Source organism: Nesoenas mayeri (assembly GCF_963082525.1).
Source record: "Nesoenas mayeri genome assembly, chromosome: 7".
NCBI lineage: Eukaryota > Metazoa > Chordata > Aves > Columbiformes > Columbidae > Nesoenas > Nesoenas mayeri.
Window position 1 is genome coordinate 26,759,941 of NC_137551.1, and position 16,105 is coordinate 26,776,045.

General features: G+C 42.4%; 2 protein-coding genes across 4 annotated transcripts; one reads left to right on the forward strand and one right to left on the reverse strand.

Annotated features, from left to right (window-relative positions):
• The first annotated feature begins 649 nt into the window (after nucleotides 1-649).
• On the forward strand, nucleotides 650-12,867 carry TAF5 (TATA-box binding protein associated factor 5). 2 transcript variants are annotated; one of them, XR_013922362.1, is made up of 12 exons: nucleotides 650-1,174; nucleotides 2,453-2,693; nucleotides 4,006-4,321; nucleotides 4,990-5,153; nucleotides 5,610-5,745; nucleotides 6,286-6,406; nucleotides 7,374-7,503; nucleotides 8,587-8,751; nucleotides 9,176-9,353; nucleotides 9,504-9,681; nucleotides 10,991-11,541; nucleotides 11,631-12,867. XR_013922362.1 is itself a non-coding variant. In XM_080347832.1 (11 exons), the coding sequence occupies exons 1-11, from the start codon at nucleotides 658-660 to the stop codon at nucleotides 11,206-11,208; spliced, it is 2,364 nt and encodes a 787-aa protein (XP_080203958.1). In that variant the 5' UTR covers nucleotides 650-657; the 3' UTR covers nucleotides 11,209-12,867. The 2 variants fall into 2 exon arrangements, 1 of the variants encoding a protein (XP_080203958.1); XM_080347832.1 differs by having other exon boundaries at nucleotides 10,991-12,867.
• A 939-nt stretch (nucleotides 12,868-13,806) lies between these two features.
• ATP5MK (ATP synthase membrane subunit k) lies at nucleotides 13,807-16,047 on the reverse strand. Of its 2 annotated transcripts, none has more exons than XM_080347834.1 (4): nucleotides 15,544-15,920; nucleotides 15,267-15,369; nucleotides 15,079-15,174; nucleotides 13,807-14,278 (listed from the first exon to the last, which is right to left on the reverse strand). In XM_080347834.1, exons 2-3 carry the CDS (start codon nucleotides 15,351-15,353, stop codon nucleotides 15,082-15,084), a joined length of 180 nt encoding a protein of 59 aa, XP_080203960.1. In that variant the 5' UTR covers nucleotides 15,354-15,369; nucleotides 15,544-15,920; the 3' UTR covers nucleotides 13,807-14,278; nucleotides 15,079-15,081. The 2 variants fall into 2 exon arrangements, with proteins under 2 accessions (XP_080203960.1, XP_080203959.1); XM_080347833.1 differs by lacking the exon at nucleotides 15,544-15,920 and adding an exon at nucleotides 15,927-16,047 and having other exon boundaries at nucleotides 14,128-14,278.
• Between the last annotated feature and the right edge of the window lie 58 nt (nucleotides 16,048-16,105).

A 16,105-nucleotide genomic window follows, 5' to 3' on the forward strand; every position in this document is an offset into this window, starting at 1 on the left:
ATAGCGCTTTTTTCTTACGGTCTTTTTACAGTTGTCGCTCCTCCAGCTACGAACTAGGCGGCTTGCTAATGAAGCACAGGTAAACGTTTAATTTATCACACAAGCACATCAGTCACAATATACCTGTCTCATTCAAAAAAGGTTTAAATTCTGTAATATCAACAAATCTGTGGTTACCAAACACGAATAAAAAAAGCAACATTCGAAATTCCTGGAAAACCAAGTGAGCTAGCCATAAGTAATTTAATGCGGAGCAAGGCCCATAAGGGCACACAGTCCCGAGGCCATCCTGGGTCTGCTCTGAGAAGGGCACTGGTAGTGGCTTGTTGGCACCGCGTCAGCCCATTTCTGAGCGAGGTTTTTCGCACACGCACTCCCCAAGCACTGCGGAGCTCCGTGGTTCACACCCACGCAGCCACTACGCGAAACTACACTTATTTAGCGGCAGGAGTCCCACAGCATAGCAGCCGCCTCACAACCTCTTCGACACACTCAGGCCACCCCGCTGCCATAAAGCGCTCCTGGCGGTGTCGCAAAATGAAGTCGCGATTGTCTCGGTAGGCAGCAGCAGCAGTATCCGCCCTTTGCCCGGACTGTCGCAAGAGCGTCCGCGCCTGGCGGCAGCCGCCCGCTGCCGGCGAATGGGGGCGATGTAAGATGGCGGCGCTACCTGAGGAGCCGGCGGAGGTGGCGGCGATAAAGCCGGACCCTGATGCGGGGACGCCGCCGCAACCTCCCGCTGCTCCTCCAGCCGCCGTAGTCGCCGCTCCAGCCGCTCCTCCGGCTGCGGCGGAGGGGGAGCTGGCGGGGAGCGGCGGGGATGTGGCTCCCGCTAAGCCTGCGCCTCCGGGCCCGGCCGCATCCCCGACGGCGCTGGACCGGCAGACGCTGGTGGCCGTGCTGCAGTTCCTGCGGCGCAGCAACCTCCGCGAGTCCGAGGAGATCCTGCGCCGCGAAGCCCGCCTGCTCGGAGACGACCTCGGTGCCGCTGCCCTCAGCCCCGCCGGCGCCGGGCTGCTGGGAGCCCCGGGCGGCGATGCGGACGCTGCCGGCGGCGAGGCGCTGCTCAGCCGGGTCACCACCGCTGCCGCCACCGCCATAGGAGGCAGCGCCGCCACCGTCGCCTCTTCCAGCCCCGGGGTGGCGGCGGTGGCCGCGGTGCCGCCGGGGAAAGGTGGGGCCCGCCGGGGGTGCAGGGTCGCTGCGCGGGGCGGGTGGTCGCCCCCCTCTCGGCAGGACCCCTGGGGCCTTGGGGGGCCCTGTGCCTCCCGCAGCTGCTCTCCGGGATGCGGGGCAGAAGGGTCGCTGTCAAGTCGTGCCTCCCTCGGAGTGGTGCTTCCTGGGGTGCGAGGCAGGAGTCTAGGGTGACCTTCTGGGCGGGACACCTCCGTGTGTCATTCCTGCATACACCTCGGGAAGAGATCAGGGTCTCCGGGGGGTGACCTCCGTGGGATGAGGAGCCAAGGAAAGGGTATCGGTTGTGTTTGCAGGGAGTGCTGTCAAAGCGTGAGATGCTTCCCCTTGTCTTTTGTGTCCAGTCTCAACTAACGGTGCTGCAGGAAGCTGAAGGTTTCCTTTGTAGTTAGAGGTGATGGTCCAAGATGTGGCTGCAGGGCTGAGAATGGAGGGCTCTTGTACAGGCTGCATTTTGAAAAACGCTCCACGGAACACTTTTAGAGGAGGCTTTATACATTTCTGGATTGATTTGCTGGGTACTTTATATGTCCTTTGGAAAACTGGACTCAAATATGTTTAATCAAGGTGTTCTGTGGGGCAGCTTTACAGAATAGTATAATGAAATTGCAGAAACTGGTATATCTGAGTTCCAGTAAATGTATAGTATAAAGTCAGCTTGTTCCTGGTATCACCTCATGTGATTGTTTTTGCATAGAAGACAAACCAATGAAAATATTTAATGACTGCAATGGAGAGCAGAGCTCTCAGCATTAGCAGGTGACAAAAAGTCACTGCCCTGTAGTGGTTGTGTAGCAGTCTTGGTAAATTGTTCACTTGATGAGCTTAATTTGCCTGTGTACTGGAAGCAAAATAATTATAGGGGGTTTATCTTACAGGCTTTGAAAGATTCTGCTCCTTATTTGACAATTTCTAGCCCTAGTAGCAAAGATAACTTATTTTGGTGATGTTAGTAGCTTCTTCCTTTACACTTGTAATCCCAGCTGAATTAGGCACTATGATAAACACCTTATAGGCAACTCTTGGCAGGGAAAGGGCAAAAACGGTTGGAGACGGTAGGAGAATTGGCTGCAGGACTATAGTGTGCTACCATCCTCTCTCTTGTGTCATTTAAACTTAGTGCTGAACAAGCACAAGACTTAGTGTCATGTTTTACTCAGAGAACCTTGCTTTACCAGCGGAGCTGTTAGCTGCTGTGTATTTGCTGACTCTTGCAGGCTGTCTTGCAAGCTCTTGTTATGTGCTAATGGTTTTGCAGTTGGAGGTGGTGTTGCTGTGGAAGATCAGCCAGATGTGAGTGCAGTATTGTCAGCCTACAATCAGCAGGGAGACCCGACGCTGTACGAGGAATACTACAGTGGATTAAAACACTTCATTGAGTGTTCCCTGGACTGTCATCGAGCAGAATTGTCTCAGCTGTTTTATCCTCTCTTTGTGCACATGTATTTGGAATTGGTCTACAATCAACATGAGAGTGAAGCAAAGTCTTTTTTTGAAAGGTAATGTGTCTAATTTGTTCAGTTGCATTATTTTGTGTTCGTTCTTTGATTAAATCTGTAAGCTATAGTAGCATAGGTATATATACACACATGGTGCCATGGATTACAGTAACTGTTCTTAAATCCTTTTCCAATCTCATATGTTAGAAAGATGTGCAAACTATATGCTTTTGAACTGTCCATGTGCATATTTGGAACCATCTTTATAGTGAGATGTTTGGCTCCTTGCTGCAAAGTATCAATGAAGAGATGCTGCTTCTTTAGAGAAAGATTTTTTTTGGTTTTTTAGTACTGGAAAATTGCATGGAGATGCCCAAGTAATGTGTGCTATAAATATTTGCTAATGTCATAGCATGTATGTTGGAAGTCTTGAACTAAGTTTGAAGGGATTCACTTATGGCTAATCTACAATTTTCTATTCTCTTACTATGTTTCACTTATTTATCACTTGAGAAAATAAAATTTAATTTGTTTGTTTGTGCTGTTTGTTTGTCTTGACAGCATAGTACTGCAGTACTATAGAGATAAACTATGTAAGCCATAAGGATTCTGCTTTAAGGAAGTGCTAAGAGATGGTGGGAGAACTTAGAGTTGTCCAGATCAGTTGCTGGGTAAAACAGCACAATATGTACTACATTTGTTATGGGTTAAGCAGTAGCCTATGCAGTAATATTACACTAAGCAGTTTTAATGTATTATGATGTATTTCAGTCCAAAAGTAAGATTTTGTCTCCCTCCAATATGGTCAGCAAAGATGGTTCTGTAAACAGTTAAAATGTGCCATGCTGCAACTGTTTTATAACATGATTTGAGTAAAAATGGAAAACTCTAGACATATGTTAGCTATTATATCATGGAAGTGGAGAGTGAGAAATATATTCACTGTGAAATGTACGTATTCACAGAATGAATCAGATATAAATACACCCAAGTAGTCTTGCGTAATAAAAAATGCCCTGTACTTTATGATACCACAAATTAGAGTTTCATTTCTGTAAATAAACATGTTAGTGTAACTATTTACTTCAGGCAAGAACCCTTTGGGTATGTGAAATTCTGTGAGGTTCCGTTTGTGTGTTCTCTTCATCTCAGTTTTTAACTGTTGAATATTCTTTCTGTGTACAGTAAGTCACTGGTGTGTCTTCCACAGGGCGAAACTTATTTCAGCAGAAAAATAATCCCATGTGTAATCAGTGGCTTCCAAAAGGTCCTTAGATATCTATTTCGTGTTAGAGCAGTGTAAATAAGTGTGCACTGAGGAGATAATGTTTTCATAATAAGTATTTTATCTCATCTTAAATTGTTTCAATAGATTTCATGGGGATCAGGAGTGCTATTACCAGGATGACCTGCGTGTATTATCGAGCTTAACCAAAAAAGAACACATGAAAGGTAACGAGACCATGCTGGATTTCCGAACGAGCAAGTTTGTGCTGCGTATTTCCCGTGACTCTTATCAGCTCTTGAAGAGGCATCTTCAGGAAAAGCAGAACAATCAGATCTGGAACATTGTTCAGGAACATCTTTACATTGATATCTTTGATGGAATGCCTCGCAGCAAACAGCAGATAGATGCTATGGTTGGAAGCTTGTCTGGGGAGGCAAAACGAGAGGCTAATAAAGCAAAGGTAGGAGGGAAAGATTGTTGCGCTCTTATAGTTGAACAGTTCTCCCTAGTTTTTCAGGAAGATGCCTCAGTATAGAATAACAATGGTCACTTGAGATCTTAAAAGACAGCATGAACAGAACAAAGGAAGAGAACTATAAAAATAGTTGTTGGCAGGAGTAGAGATCAAGATGTTTCACTGTCTGGTAGAATAAACTGTTGAACCCCTTTGAGTGACAACCTTGTATTCAGCCCACTGAACTAAGAAACTAATTCCTGAGCTAAATTACTCTGTCATTTAAAAATGTTTGGCTTCCTCACTTGTATAACAGCTGTAATTCTTACTACCAGTTGTTACCACAAGTGCTGTTTGTTTGTCTTGACAGCGTAGTACTGCAGTACTATAGAGATAAACTATGTAAGCCTTAAGGATTCTGCTTTAAGGAAGTGCTAAGAGATGGTGGGAGAACTTAGAGTTGTCCAGATCAGTTGCTGGGTAAAACAGCACAATATGTACTACATTTGTTATGGGTTAAGCAGTAACCTATGCACTAATATTACACTAAGCAGTTTTAAAGGGGCAGCTCTATTGCTTGGACTATTACACTAGAAAGTTTCCATTAAAAAAAATAGTTTTCAGTAAGAACAGCAAATATCGTTTTGTCCAATGTGTGTTTTACTGGCTTTCAGGTTTTCTTTGGCTTATTGAAAGAACCAGAGTTTGATGTGCCATTGGATGATGAAGATGAAGAAGGAGAAAATGAGGAAGGAAAGCCAAAGAAGAAAAAACCTAAAAAAGATAGTGGAGGGTCCAAAAGTAAAAAACAAGACCCTAATGCTCCTCCCCAAAATAGGTACCAAGGGAATGTTGTGTAGAGAAGTCTTTTCAAACCCAGTGTTGTCATGCCAAATCTGCATCACTGTTCACATGACATTTTTAGCCACTTCAGCTGTATACAGCTTTACCCATAAGACTTGTAAGCGAGGTAGTGGAAAGCTTAGCATATAACCATTTGTCTTTGCCCTTCAAGTCAATATAGATTTCCCTTGATAAAATTTTGCTCAGTTACCCACTAATCTTTTCAGATCATACTCAATTATTTATCTTGTTCCTCTGCCCGTCTGAAATTCTTAAAACTACTGGCTCTTGTTCTCATCATTTAATCTTCTACATAGTCTTTTGTTTTTCTAATTCTTGTTTTTTATTTGAATACTGAAGTAAAGGGTTGCATGCAAAGGTTTTGCTTTCTTTGTTTAGATTAACAATATGGAAAGCACTTTCAGTTTGTAAAAATGCGTGCTTCTTATAGAATTCCTCTGCCTGAACTGAAAGATTCTGACAAGCTGGATAAAGTAATGAATATGAAAGAAGCTGCAAGGCGTGTGCGTCTTGGTCCAGAGTGCCTGCCCTCCATCTGTTTCTATACGTTCCTTAATGCTTACCAGGTTGGTAAAAGAAGAGTTTGGATAATTTGGAAAAGGGAATCAAAATTATGAACATCACCCTTAATAAAGAAAGAAGACTTAACAGAGTTGGCTGGGGTTATTGCAGTATTCAGAATAAGTGTTGCAAAGTTAATGTTACAAAATATTCAAAATTCTCTTTAAAGACTCCTTAAACTATTTAATTTCCATGTTCCTTGGTTTTGCTCTGATTTTGCCATGATTTGTTCTTTTGCTTTTCCTGTGGGGCCCAAAGTGTATTCCACAGAATATGGCAGATGGCTTGCATTGAAATACTGCAAAATAGTACTGCTTTGTCACTATTGACTATGCTTCATTCAGATAGTTTTATTTTTAATGGTGCAGTAATTGAAGTGTGTTTCTGTCTATCCTAGAAAATAATTCCATCTAATTTTTGTAAATAACTTTAGCTATTTTTTGTAAGTAAGTTGAGTTAATTTTCTTGTTAGTACCTAGGATTTTGTGATATTTGAAATATGTAATGAAAAATATAAACAATATAAATGGATGTTTTGTGTATAGGGTCTGACTGCAGTGGATATTACAGATGACTCAAGCATGATTGTAGGAGGCTTTGCTGACTCTACTGTCAGAGTGTGGTCTGTGACTCCAAAGAAGCTACGTAGTGTGAAAACAGCAGCAGGTGATTAATAACTCTTAATATGAGCATGTGTTACTTGTGTTACTGTGTTTTTTGTGAACAGAGAAAGCTGTTTGTGGCAGGAGACTTGTCTCCAGCAGTTAGATGCTTTCACTTTGAAGAAACAATATGTAAAGAGATGTATGATTGTATCTTCTATATGACCATTAGAAACATTTTTAAAGGAATGAGAGATCTGTTTGTGCACACCTGCTGTGAGGTGGTTGGCGCATGGCGCTTGGAACTGGCCGTAACTGGCATGGAACTGCCCATCATCTTAACTGGATGGTAACTATGGGGTGTAGTTAGACAGTTGGGTTTAGGTGATCTAGGTACCCTGGGGGAAATTATAGGAGGGAACTCTAAGAAGAATGGAATAAAATGTTCTGTAGCTCAACGGCACAAATCAATGCAAACCAGGCTTCTTTAATCCCTCAGTTTATGTAACAATGTGTTGCAGTTAAAGCTGGATACCACGCAAATGTTTCTTACTCTGAATATTTAACTGAGATGTCGTCATGGTGTTCAGCAAATGGTAGCCTACAGATGAGAAGTTATCTTAAATTGTGTGTGGTGTGCAGCTGTCAGGACATGTCTAGAAAGTGTGTGGCATATTAACTTCCTGGGAAAAGGTGTGAAAATTTGGCATCTCTTGCTATCAAGATGATGTTAATGTGTTTGGAGGTTGAACAATATATGTATGAAAAATAGGATGTCCGAATTAATTTATTTTAGCTCTTAGTGAAGACTTCAGAAAGAGCAGTTGATTATGTAAAACATTATTTTCACCTTTTACAGTGCTGAAAAGTATTTTAAATGCCATTGTATATATCAAATTTACCAATTCCAGATACTTTGTCATGTTCACATCACACTTGCCTCTTTTAGAAAGAATTTGTTTTCCTGTTCATTGCATTTGTCTTTGAACTTTTGACAGTTATTATGATACATGAACTTTGAAATATTGCAGACCTCAGTCTCATCGACAAAGAATCAGACGATGTCTTGGAGAGGATCATGGATGAGAAAACAGCAAGTGAGTTGAAGATTTTATATGGTCACAGTGGACCTGTCTATGGCACCAGCTTCAGTCCTGATAGGTAAAATAAGTTTACAAGCTAACTAGTTTACTTGTCTTTAGTTTTTGTTGTGTGCTACTAAATGCAAACATGTTCTTAATGCAGCTTTTTCCAGAAGATTAAAACAATTCTTGTTTATGCAGCTTTTAAGAAATCATGTACAAGTGTAAATGCTCATTATGTTCAAGGCACTCTTAGCTATTCCTGAAATCAAGTGGAGCTGAGGATGCCAGCACCTTTTTTGAAGTTCAGGACTTAAATGGCAAAATAGACCACCTTTTGCAAACTGTAGTTTCAGATGGGTTTTAACTAACTGAATTGTAGAGAGGAGCAATATTGCAGCATTGATTTAACTTATAGTATTACAAAACATAAAAGTAGACTGAGTAGCATATCATTGCACTTCTTAAACTTTCTCATATTCTACTGAGACTTAATTTTCAAAATGTATGGAATAGAGTCTTCAAAGTAAGAGATTTTAAATCATTATGTAATTATGAGAGTCTGGACAATAGAAAAGTTTAAATGTTTAAAGTGTTGCTTGTGCATGTGGCTCATCAGGAAAAAACCACCACAGAAACACAGCTGAGAAGTAAATTTGTGTGAAACATGAACGCAGAGTCTATAATTATGAATTGAAAATGTGAACATGGTATGAATTCTCTTTCAGGGAATCCTGAAATTTAGTTTAGAGTTACATTAAAATATTCTTTAAAGTAACATAGCGTAGCAGTTTACTAGTCATTTTTTCCTATAACTGGAATTCCTGAGTAAAGATCAGCTCTGTGCCATATGGTTTGGGTTTTTTTGTTTGTTTTGTTTTTTTCTCCCCTCAATATTGTTGTGTCGTCAGAGTTAGTCATCAACATCCAGTTATCTCTCCTTTTGCATAGGGGCCTAGGACTGGACTCTTCTTGAATTGTTTATTGTTGCTTACCCCACTAAAATGCTGATTTATATGTGACATGTTAAACAGATGCTGTTCAGTGGACAGATTTTTCTTACCATAGTTTTCTTACCGTAGACATCTCAGTGTTTATGCAATGGTAATATAATCCATGTGTAAGTCTGATATATAGTATGCTCTACTTTCTCCCATGACAGGAACTATCTGTTATCCTGTTCTGAGGATGGCACTGTCAGATTGTGGAGTCTCCAAACATTCACATGTTTGGTGGGATATAAAGGACACAACTATCCAGTATGGGATACGCAATTCTCTCCTTATGGTTATTACTTTGTGTCAGGGGGACACGACAGAGTGGCTCGGTAAGAAAGTGGATGGGTTTCTTACTTGTCTGGGTCAATTTGTGGTGGATTAACCCTGAAAGTGATCAGCTGACCCTATAACCTACCCTATTACTGAAAATAAATTTTATTTCCTGTCAGTTAAAATGCTGAACAAGTGTTTGGATTTTTTTTTTTCCAACATACATGATTATCTGATGCCTATAAAGAGATGCTGTCCTCTTATGTGACCATCTGATTACAAGTATTCGCTTCCAGTTGTTTAACAACATGACAATATTCTTTTTCTCTCTTCTGAAAGTATACTTTTCCAAAACAGATCTTGGTAATTCAGTAAACTACGGCATAGTTACTTCCTTTCATTCCTCATTGCACAACAGATATTGAACTTCATTAAAGTTCTTTTTATGAGTAAAGCTGGTGTTTGTTTATTTTTTTTTTTCAGTCTATGGGCAACAGATCACTACCAGCCTTTACGGATATTTGCTGGCCATCTTGCTGATGTGACATGCACCCGATTCCATCCAAACTCCAACTATATTGCCACGGGCTCTGCAGACAGGACTGTACGGCTCTGGGATGTTTTGAATGGGAATTGCGTAAGAATATTCACTGGACATAAGGTAATGGCAGCATGAAAGTGATTTTATTTCTGTGGTGGGACTCTGAAGAGTAATGAGTATGGCTTGACTGACTGAATGTGAGTTGATGTAATTAACTTATTAATTTGGTTGTGTCCACTCCTCCTCGCTCTCCCCCAATGTCTGCTTTAGGGACCAATTCATTCATTGGCATTTTCTCCTAATGGACGATTCCTGGCTACTGGAGCAACAGATGGAAGAGTTTTGCTGTGGGATATTGGACATGGCTTGATGGTTGGAGAATTAAAAGGTCACACTGACACTGTCTACGCGCTCAGATTCAGTAGAGATGGGGAAATTTTAGCATCAGGTAAAATTCACTGGAAAGAGTGAAGTTTCCATTGTGTTCCGTCAGTCTGAAGAGGAATGATATTATTTGTTACTCAAATTGAGGAAGACAAAGTAGAATCACTTGCTTAGCAAAAGCAGAAACTTAAAATGCTGGTAGAAGGCAAGTACTTCACTAGGCTGTGAAGTATAACCCCTCACTGTTCCAGGACCTCAAGGGAAGGGTCTGTGTGGTTAGACGGTAGAGAAGGTTGGATCTGTGCACGGTGCTGGGGCTGGCATCTGAAGTGAGACATAACTCTAGGGCAGAAGAGAAGTGGCTGGACTAGAAAGGAACGGGATACTGGAGTGGCAGTGAGACATGCAGCAGGACTGAAGAGAGAGGAAGAGATAGAAGGGAATACTGTTTCTTCATGGTAGATTTTTGATATAGAAATGTGTGTGTAATATTAACAATCAGGTTTATGAGCCGCAGAACTTGTGAAGCCAGCTGGCTTATCCTGCCTGTCTACATGGATTCTCTGGTGTCTAAAACAGCAGAGCTCCTTTGCCAGTTTTCCCTTCATGAAGGCACAAAGTTGTGTTTAGAAAACTGTTTTCTTAACATAAATGTGAATTTAATGAATTTGAAACTTGTTCTGTTCTGCCACCTGGTCAAAATTAGCCAACAAGTTGAACTTACTGATAGAAAAAACAATGAACAGACACTGTAGTTACATCAGGGTAATTTCTTCATGAAACCAGACTAGGATTATTCTAGATTTATTTAGTAATGTTCCTAAATGCACTGCAGTGAGAATCCTCAGTGAGCCACTGCTGCAGGAGTGAAAGCTGACAGACAGGGCACAGGTTTGATCCAGCCTGCAGGGTGGTTACTTCAGTTTATCTCCCAACGCTTCTGTAAAAGCATGGGGCACTGGGCCTGTGAAATTCTGCTGTCTTGGTTGTGTCAAACAAACAAACAGTTATTGACTTAGAATCATAAATATTTCCTGAAATTGGTATCTAGCTCACACAATAGTCCTGGTCTTTCAGTGCAGGGTGAGGTAATCCAAGCCCAAGTGTTTTGAGAGAGTAGCTCTTTGTGCTTTACCCACAGGGCATTCAGGTTAGATTATAGAGAAGGTGAAATCCTGGTAGCTTTTATGTGTGCATTCAGTGTGGCAGAGGCTTGTTAAAGTCTGTTTCCTTGCAGGATAAGGGCATAAGTCTAGTTTTGAGCAAACCTACTTTTTGAACTTTCATTTCTGTTAACTTGCTCTGCAGTGACTTTTTAATATACCTTTGTTATTAATAAAAGACTACAAACTGGTGTTCTTTTTTCTTTTTAGGTTCAATGGATAACACAGTTCGTCTGTGGGATGCTGTGAAAGCATTTGAAGATTTAGAAACTGATGACTTTACCACAGCCACTGGACATATAAACTTGCCTGAAAACTCTCAGGACTTGTTATTAGGTACATACATGACCAAGTCAACCCCGGTCGTACACCTCCATTTCACACGCAGAAACTTGCTGCTGGCGGCAGGAGCCTACAGCTCGCAGTGAGGCGGCAGCTCTGAGACTGACTGTGCCATGTCGTGGCAGTAGCAACCTCAGGACATGAGATGAGGAGGAAGGTCTTGTCTAGGTGGATCCCGCTAGCCCGTTGAAGGAAAAGCAAAACTATGTAAACTAATTGCAAGCAGCATCTTAGTTCTGCTGATTCATATTTATCCACGGTTTGAAAATGCTGGAGATTGACAAGACATCGTGGCTGTACAAGAAGAAATTGTTTGTGGTGCTTTGACAGAAATATATATATATGTATTTGAAAATGTCTGTCTCCTCTCAGAGATGATACTGAAATCTACTGAAACTTGTGGAAAGTTAACAGCCTTGGTATGTGTTCTCAAATGATTTTTTAAAAGCACTTAATTTATGGTTAGCAAATGTTTAATCAATCTCAAACACAAGTGAAAACTGTTCAGTTTCAGAAAAGAAGAATGCAGTTTAATCCACTGTGGCCTGGGCTGGGCAACAGGTATGGTAAGAGCATCACAGCATCGAGCAGGTCCTGCAGGCAGAGGCCTGTGGGGAACTGCTGCAAAGTTCCATGTCTAGGTTTTATGCATCCAGGTACCAAGTCCTGAAAAGATTTCAAACTCCTGTGCCTTTTGAGGTATTGGAAATGCAGATCTTGTCATTCTGTTTTCACAGGTAGCCAGTGCTGTGTGATAAGAAACCAGAAGTGCAATGTGAACTTTATTTACTTCCATACTTCATCGTATGACCAAAAAAAAAAAAAGTGGGGGGGACTGAGACACAACTGAAATACCCATTATTAAAACAGTGGACTTAAACCGTCTTATGTTGTATTAGATCTAAACAAATTTTAAAAACTTCTGTCCTTTCTGCATAGGGTTTAATATATCAAAATGTAGAACTAGCCAAGAAACGGAAATGTTATTGCAGAGTAAACGGCTTCATCAGTCCTGTGTTTGCTTTTGAAAGGCCAGCTTGTCTGCTGAAGGGATAATTTCCACCCACAAAAACATTGTATCATCACAATAAGTCCTCCGGGACAACCACTAAAGCTCAGTGCTTTATTTCTAAAGGAGGGTAAACCATACAAAACACCAGTAAGTGTAACTTCTTTCTGGGTCTTTGAACTGAAAATGCCACCACCAAAGGACAGGCCCAGTTTGGTGTGGTTATTGGTTTGGTTGTGTGGGGTTTTTTTGTTTGTTCGGTTGGTTGGTTGGTTGGTTCCCACCTGCCCCTTCTCTTACAAGCTGTATACAGGGAAATCTATTTTGTGTTCCTCATTACTTTCCAGTAAGATTTGGACACTTGAACAATCTGCTGATTCCAGTGAAAATAAAATCAGGACTTGACATTTCTAAGGTAAAAGAGATGAAGGACTACCTCCCCACTTACCCTTCTCAGACTCTTGGAGTCAAGGTCTATTACAGTCGTTATGCATCACAATAAAAGGTTTAAGAATCATTAGGAAGCTCACTTGGAAATTTTCTTTGAAGAAAAAAGGTTAAAACTAAATTATTATAGAATTTTGTGTGTGTGTAATGATACCTCAACAAAATTTTCTAGCTCTCAATATGACCAGTTGGATTTAAGTACAATTATGGTAAATCAGACAAGTTACCTAAAGCAAAGTACATACAGCTTTGACAGCTTAAAGAAAACACTGCCACATTCTGCCTTTGTATTTTGTACAGTTTTATACTTTTGATATTATAATAAATACTAGAACCACAATTTGTGTCTATATGTTGTGAGAAGGTATCTTCTTCCCTTGAGGGCTGCAGTGGAAGCAAGAGCAGTGCTTTTAACTGTGAACACTCCGCTAAGAGAAACAAAGTAATTCAGAAACGGTTAAGTTGACGACTAGCCATGTAACATAAATCTAACAGCAGGTGCTGGGTTCTACTTAATTAGACCTATTACACTGTTAAAAACACCGTTACTCAACTGGAAATTTGTATACAGCAGAGGCCTTTTGTGCAAACAAACTCATAGGAGAGGAAGCAGACTAGACTTATTCAGAAAGCCCAGCATGTACAAGTGGCTTTAAGGTACATGCTCTAGAGTCAGAGAGCACAACCTGCGATTTCTCTCCTGTTTTTCCACCACCCAATGCCACCTCCTGCTGCCCTCAGTTTGGGAAGTGTTATTTGTGTGCTTTAGCATCACAAGTCCCAGGTTCAACCCCTGCTGCTGGCACCTTCTAAGAAACATGGTGCTGTGTAACCACATTCCCACCTCAGCACTAATGTGACATCTAAGGAAAGTTCTGAGATTCAACGGAGATATAGAAAGACACTGTGGAGAATGTGAGGAACAAGTTGTAGTGTTGGGCAGGGAGGGGGCTGCATATACAGAACTCCGATAGGAACACCTCATTTATTAAGTGGCTATGATCAGGCAAAAATAAGCACTGAGCTAAAGTCACTGTTTATGCACATGCAGAGCTACAAGAGCTTAACACCAGCAATGTCAGTTATTTTCTTTCTGACAGGTATCTCTCTAGGGGAGGCCAGTAACAGAAAAAGCTCAGATACCATAACTTTATCAGTCTACTTTTAGAGGTTTTTCCATCAAAACCAAACAGGTTCTATGCAAAATATGGACAACTGAAGCAGAAGTAGTAATCTGCATCGTATTAGTAACAGGAAAGAAGTCACGGTTTCCATGTAAGCTACAGCATAGAATGCAAGAAATGGAGCGACCAGGTAACTGCAAACCCTGCACGCTGACTGTTACCCACTATGACACGAAGTGTGGAAATGCATTGATCAGCTGTAAGCTCTGTGCCGGTGTCATTGTCACACTGCCGAAGTCTTTCCTCCATTACTACCAGGTGCTCAGAACACTTTAAGATGTGTTATAATAGCAGAAGAGTTAAGATTGTAACAACAGTAATCAGCTATTTCATCTCCACTACAAATAACTATTTTTAACTGAGGAAAAAAAGAAAGGCAAAGCGCCACATTTATGCTTTTTTTGCACCATTTCATATTTCCAACAAAACAAGTAATTATTTATATTTTATTAGCCACAAAAGGTCATCAGCTTGCATTACACTGACACAGGTGGGAGGTTCAGACATGCCAGCAACCTGCCGAGAGAAGAGAGGTCAAACATAGCACGTCTTGCGCAGCGGTACCCATAACTGAACACACCCCCTTCCCCAGACTCAAACCATTTTAGTCACCAGCAAGCAAATTTCAGCACATCCAGGAAGAAAATGACTGACATCCCTTTAACATACTACAATGACACTCGAGCTTATTGTTTTGTACCCTTTTTTGCAGACTATGAGGAGAGCCCGTAGTTTTTTTCCAAATGCCATTTCAGTGGAAATTCTGTGTTTGAAAGTGACTCTAGAAATCTGTAACACTTGGTTGTTGCTATGCAAATCCAAACGTTTCTATATGGGGCTAGCATAATCAGGTGTGCAGCATATACAGTTCTATTATACGGTGCTCCTTTATTGAGTTCAGAGGGAGGTTTTAACACACTGCATTAATCCCTGTTTGGAATTATCTCACAGCTGTAGGCAAAGCCTGATATACCTGCCTGCAACATCCTCCCATTCCTCCTTCCTTCCCTACTCTTCCTCCCTCCACGCTATCCCTAATTCCATTTGGCATATGAGAAGAGCAAAGAGAAAACTGGTATCCCACACCTGCTGCACCCCCCTTTAACAACCTGCTTAATTCAGAATGACCCCAAATTAGCTGATGTTATCGTTTAGTTAAGTTTTAAAATTAGAAATATGAAGCTCACGCGCCCGTGTCTCTCTCTGTCTCTCTCTCTCTCTCTCTCTCTAATTATATTGTATTATTAGCAACTTGTCCTTTGTCACTCTTTCTTCCTGGGCTGGCACTGAAAGATGGAAGAACACCAGGCACTTACCATTTATTTATCTGCCACAGCAGGAGTTTTCTTTTTAGGTCTAAGCTTGAAGTACAAGATGAGCATCGCAATACTTGTGTATGTTGCTATTACATACTGGAAAACATAAAAGATAAGTTTAGCTTCAGTCTAAAATACAGAAAACACCATTATACTAGACTGCAAACATTAATATACATAATACATACATTCCTCCTGCCTGTGATGGTATAGGAATTGAAGTACTTCTGAAATCCAGTGAACTGGTGTTGAGATCCAGAGTCGTGGCCAGCCATGGCTGCTTGTCCTTACCTGCAATACAGAACAGTTAATGAATTTAAAGTCAGTTGGACTGGATCAATACAGAAATCAAACTAATCTCCACAACAAACTTAACACTTCTGTTGTCAGTTACTAAATCTGCCTTCAGGACGTTCAATAGACACTGGATATACGTAAGGAGCAGGCGCATTCAGCGCACGGTACCTTAAAGCACAGAGCAGGTGCCACAAAGGCAGATAAAGACACGGGGGGTTCTGAAGGGAACGAGAGCCCAGACAGCCCCGCACACGCTGGCTGTGCCGAGGAGCCCGCTGCCCTCACACCGGCCGCCCCGCGCCGCAGCCGGGCCCGCCCGCCACCCCAGCACCCCCTCGCCTCAGCCCGCGTCCGGCCGGGGGAAGCGACGCGGCAGCGACCGGTGCTCGGAAGGGAACGACGCCGCGGCTGAAGGTCGCGGGCGCCCCGCAGACAGCCACGGCTCGGCGCCGCAGAGAGCCACTTTCCCGCCCGGCGGCGCGGCCCTACAGGAGGAGGCGCGGGCACAGGCCGCAGCCAGGCGGGCCCCCTCCCCGCGGGCACCCCGGTACCTCAGCGGCCGCCCGGGCACCTCCGCCGTCCCGCCGCGCTCTGCCCTTCGCCAGCGCCCTCCCACAAGATGGCGGCCATCAAGCGCCGCGCGCAGCCGCCGCGGGCCGCACGGATTGGCTGTGCCCGCCGAGGGGGCGGGTTCTCCCGGCCTCTTTTCTGCTTGTTGGTTGCTTCCGCT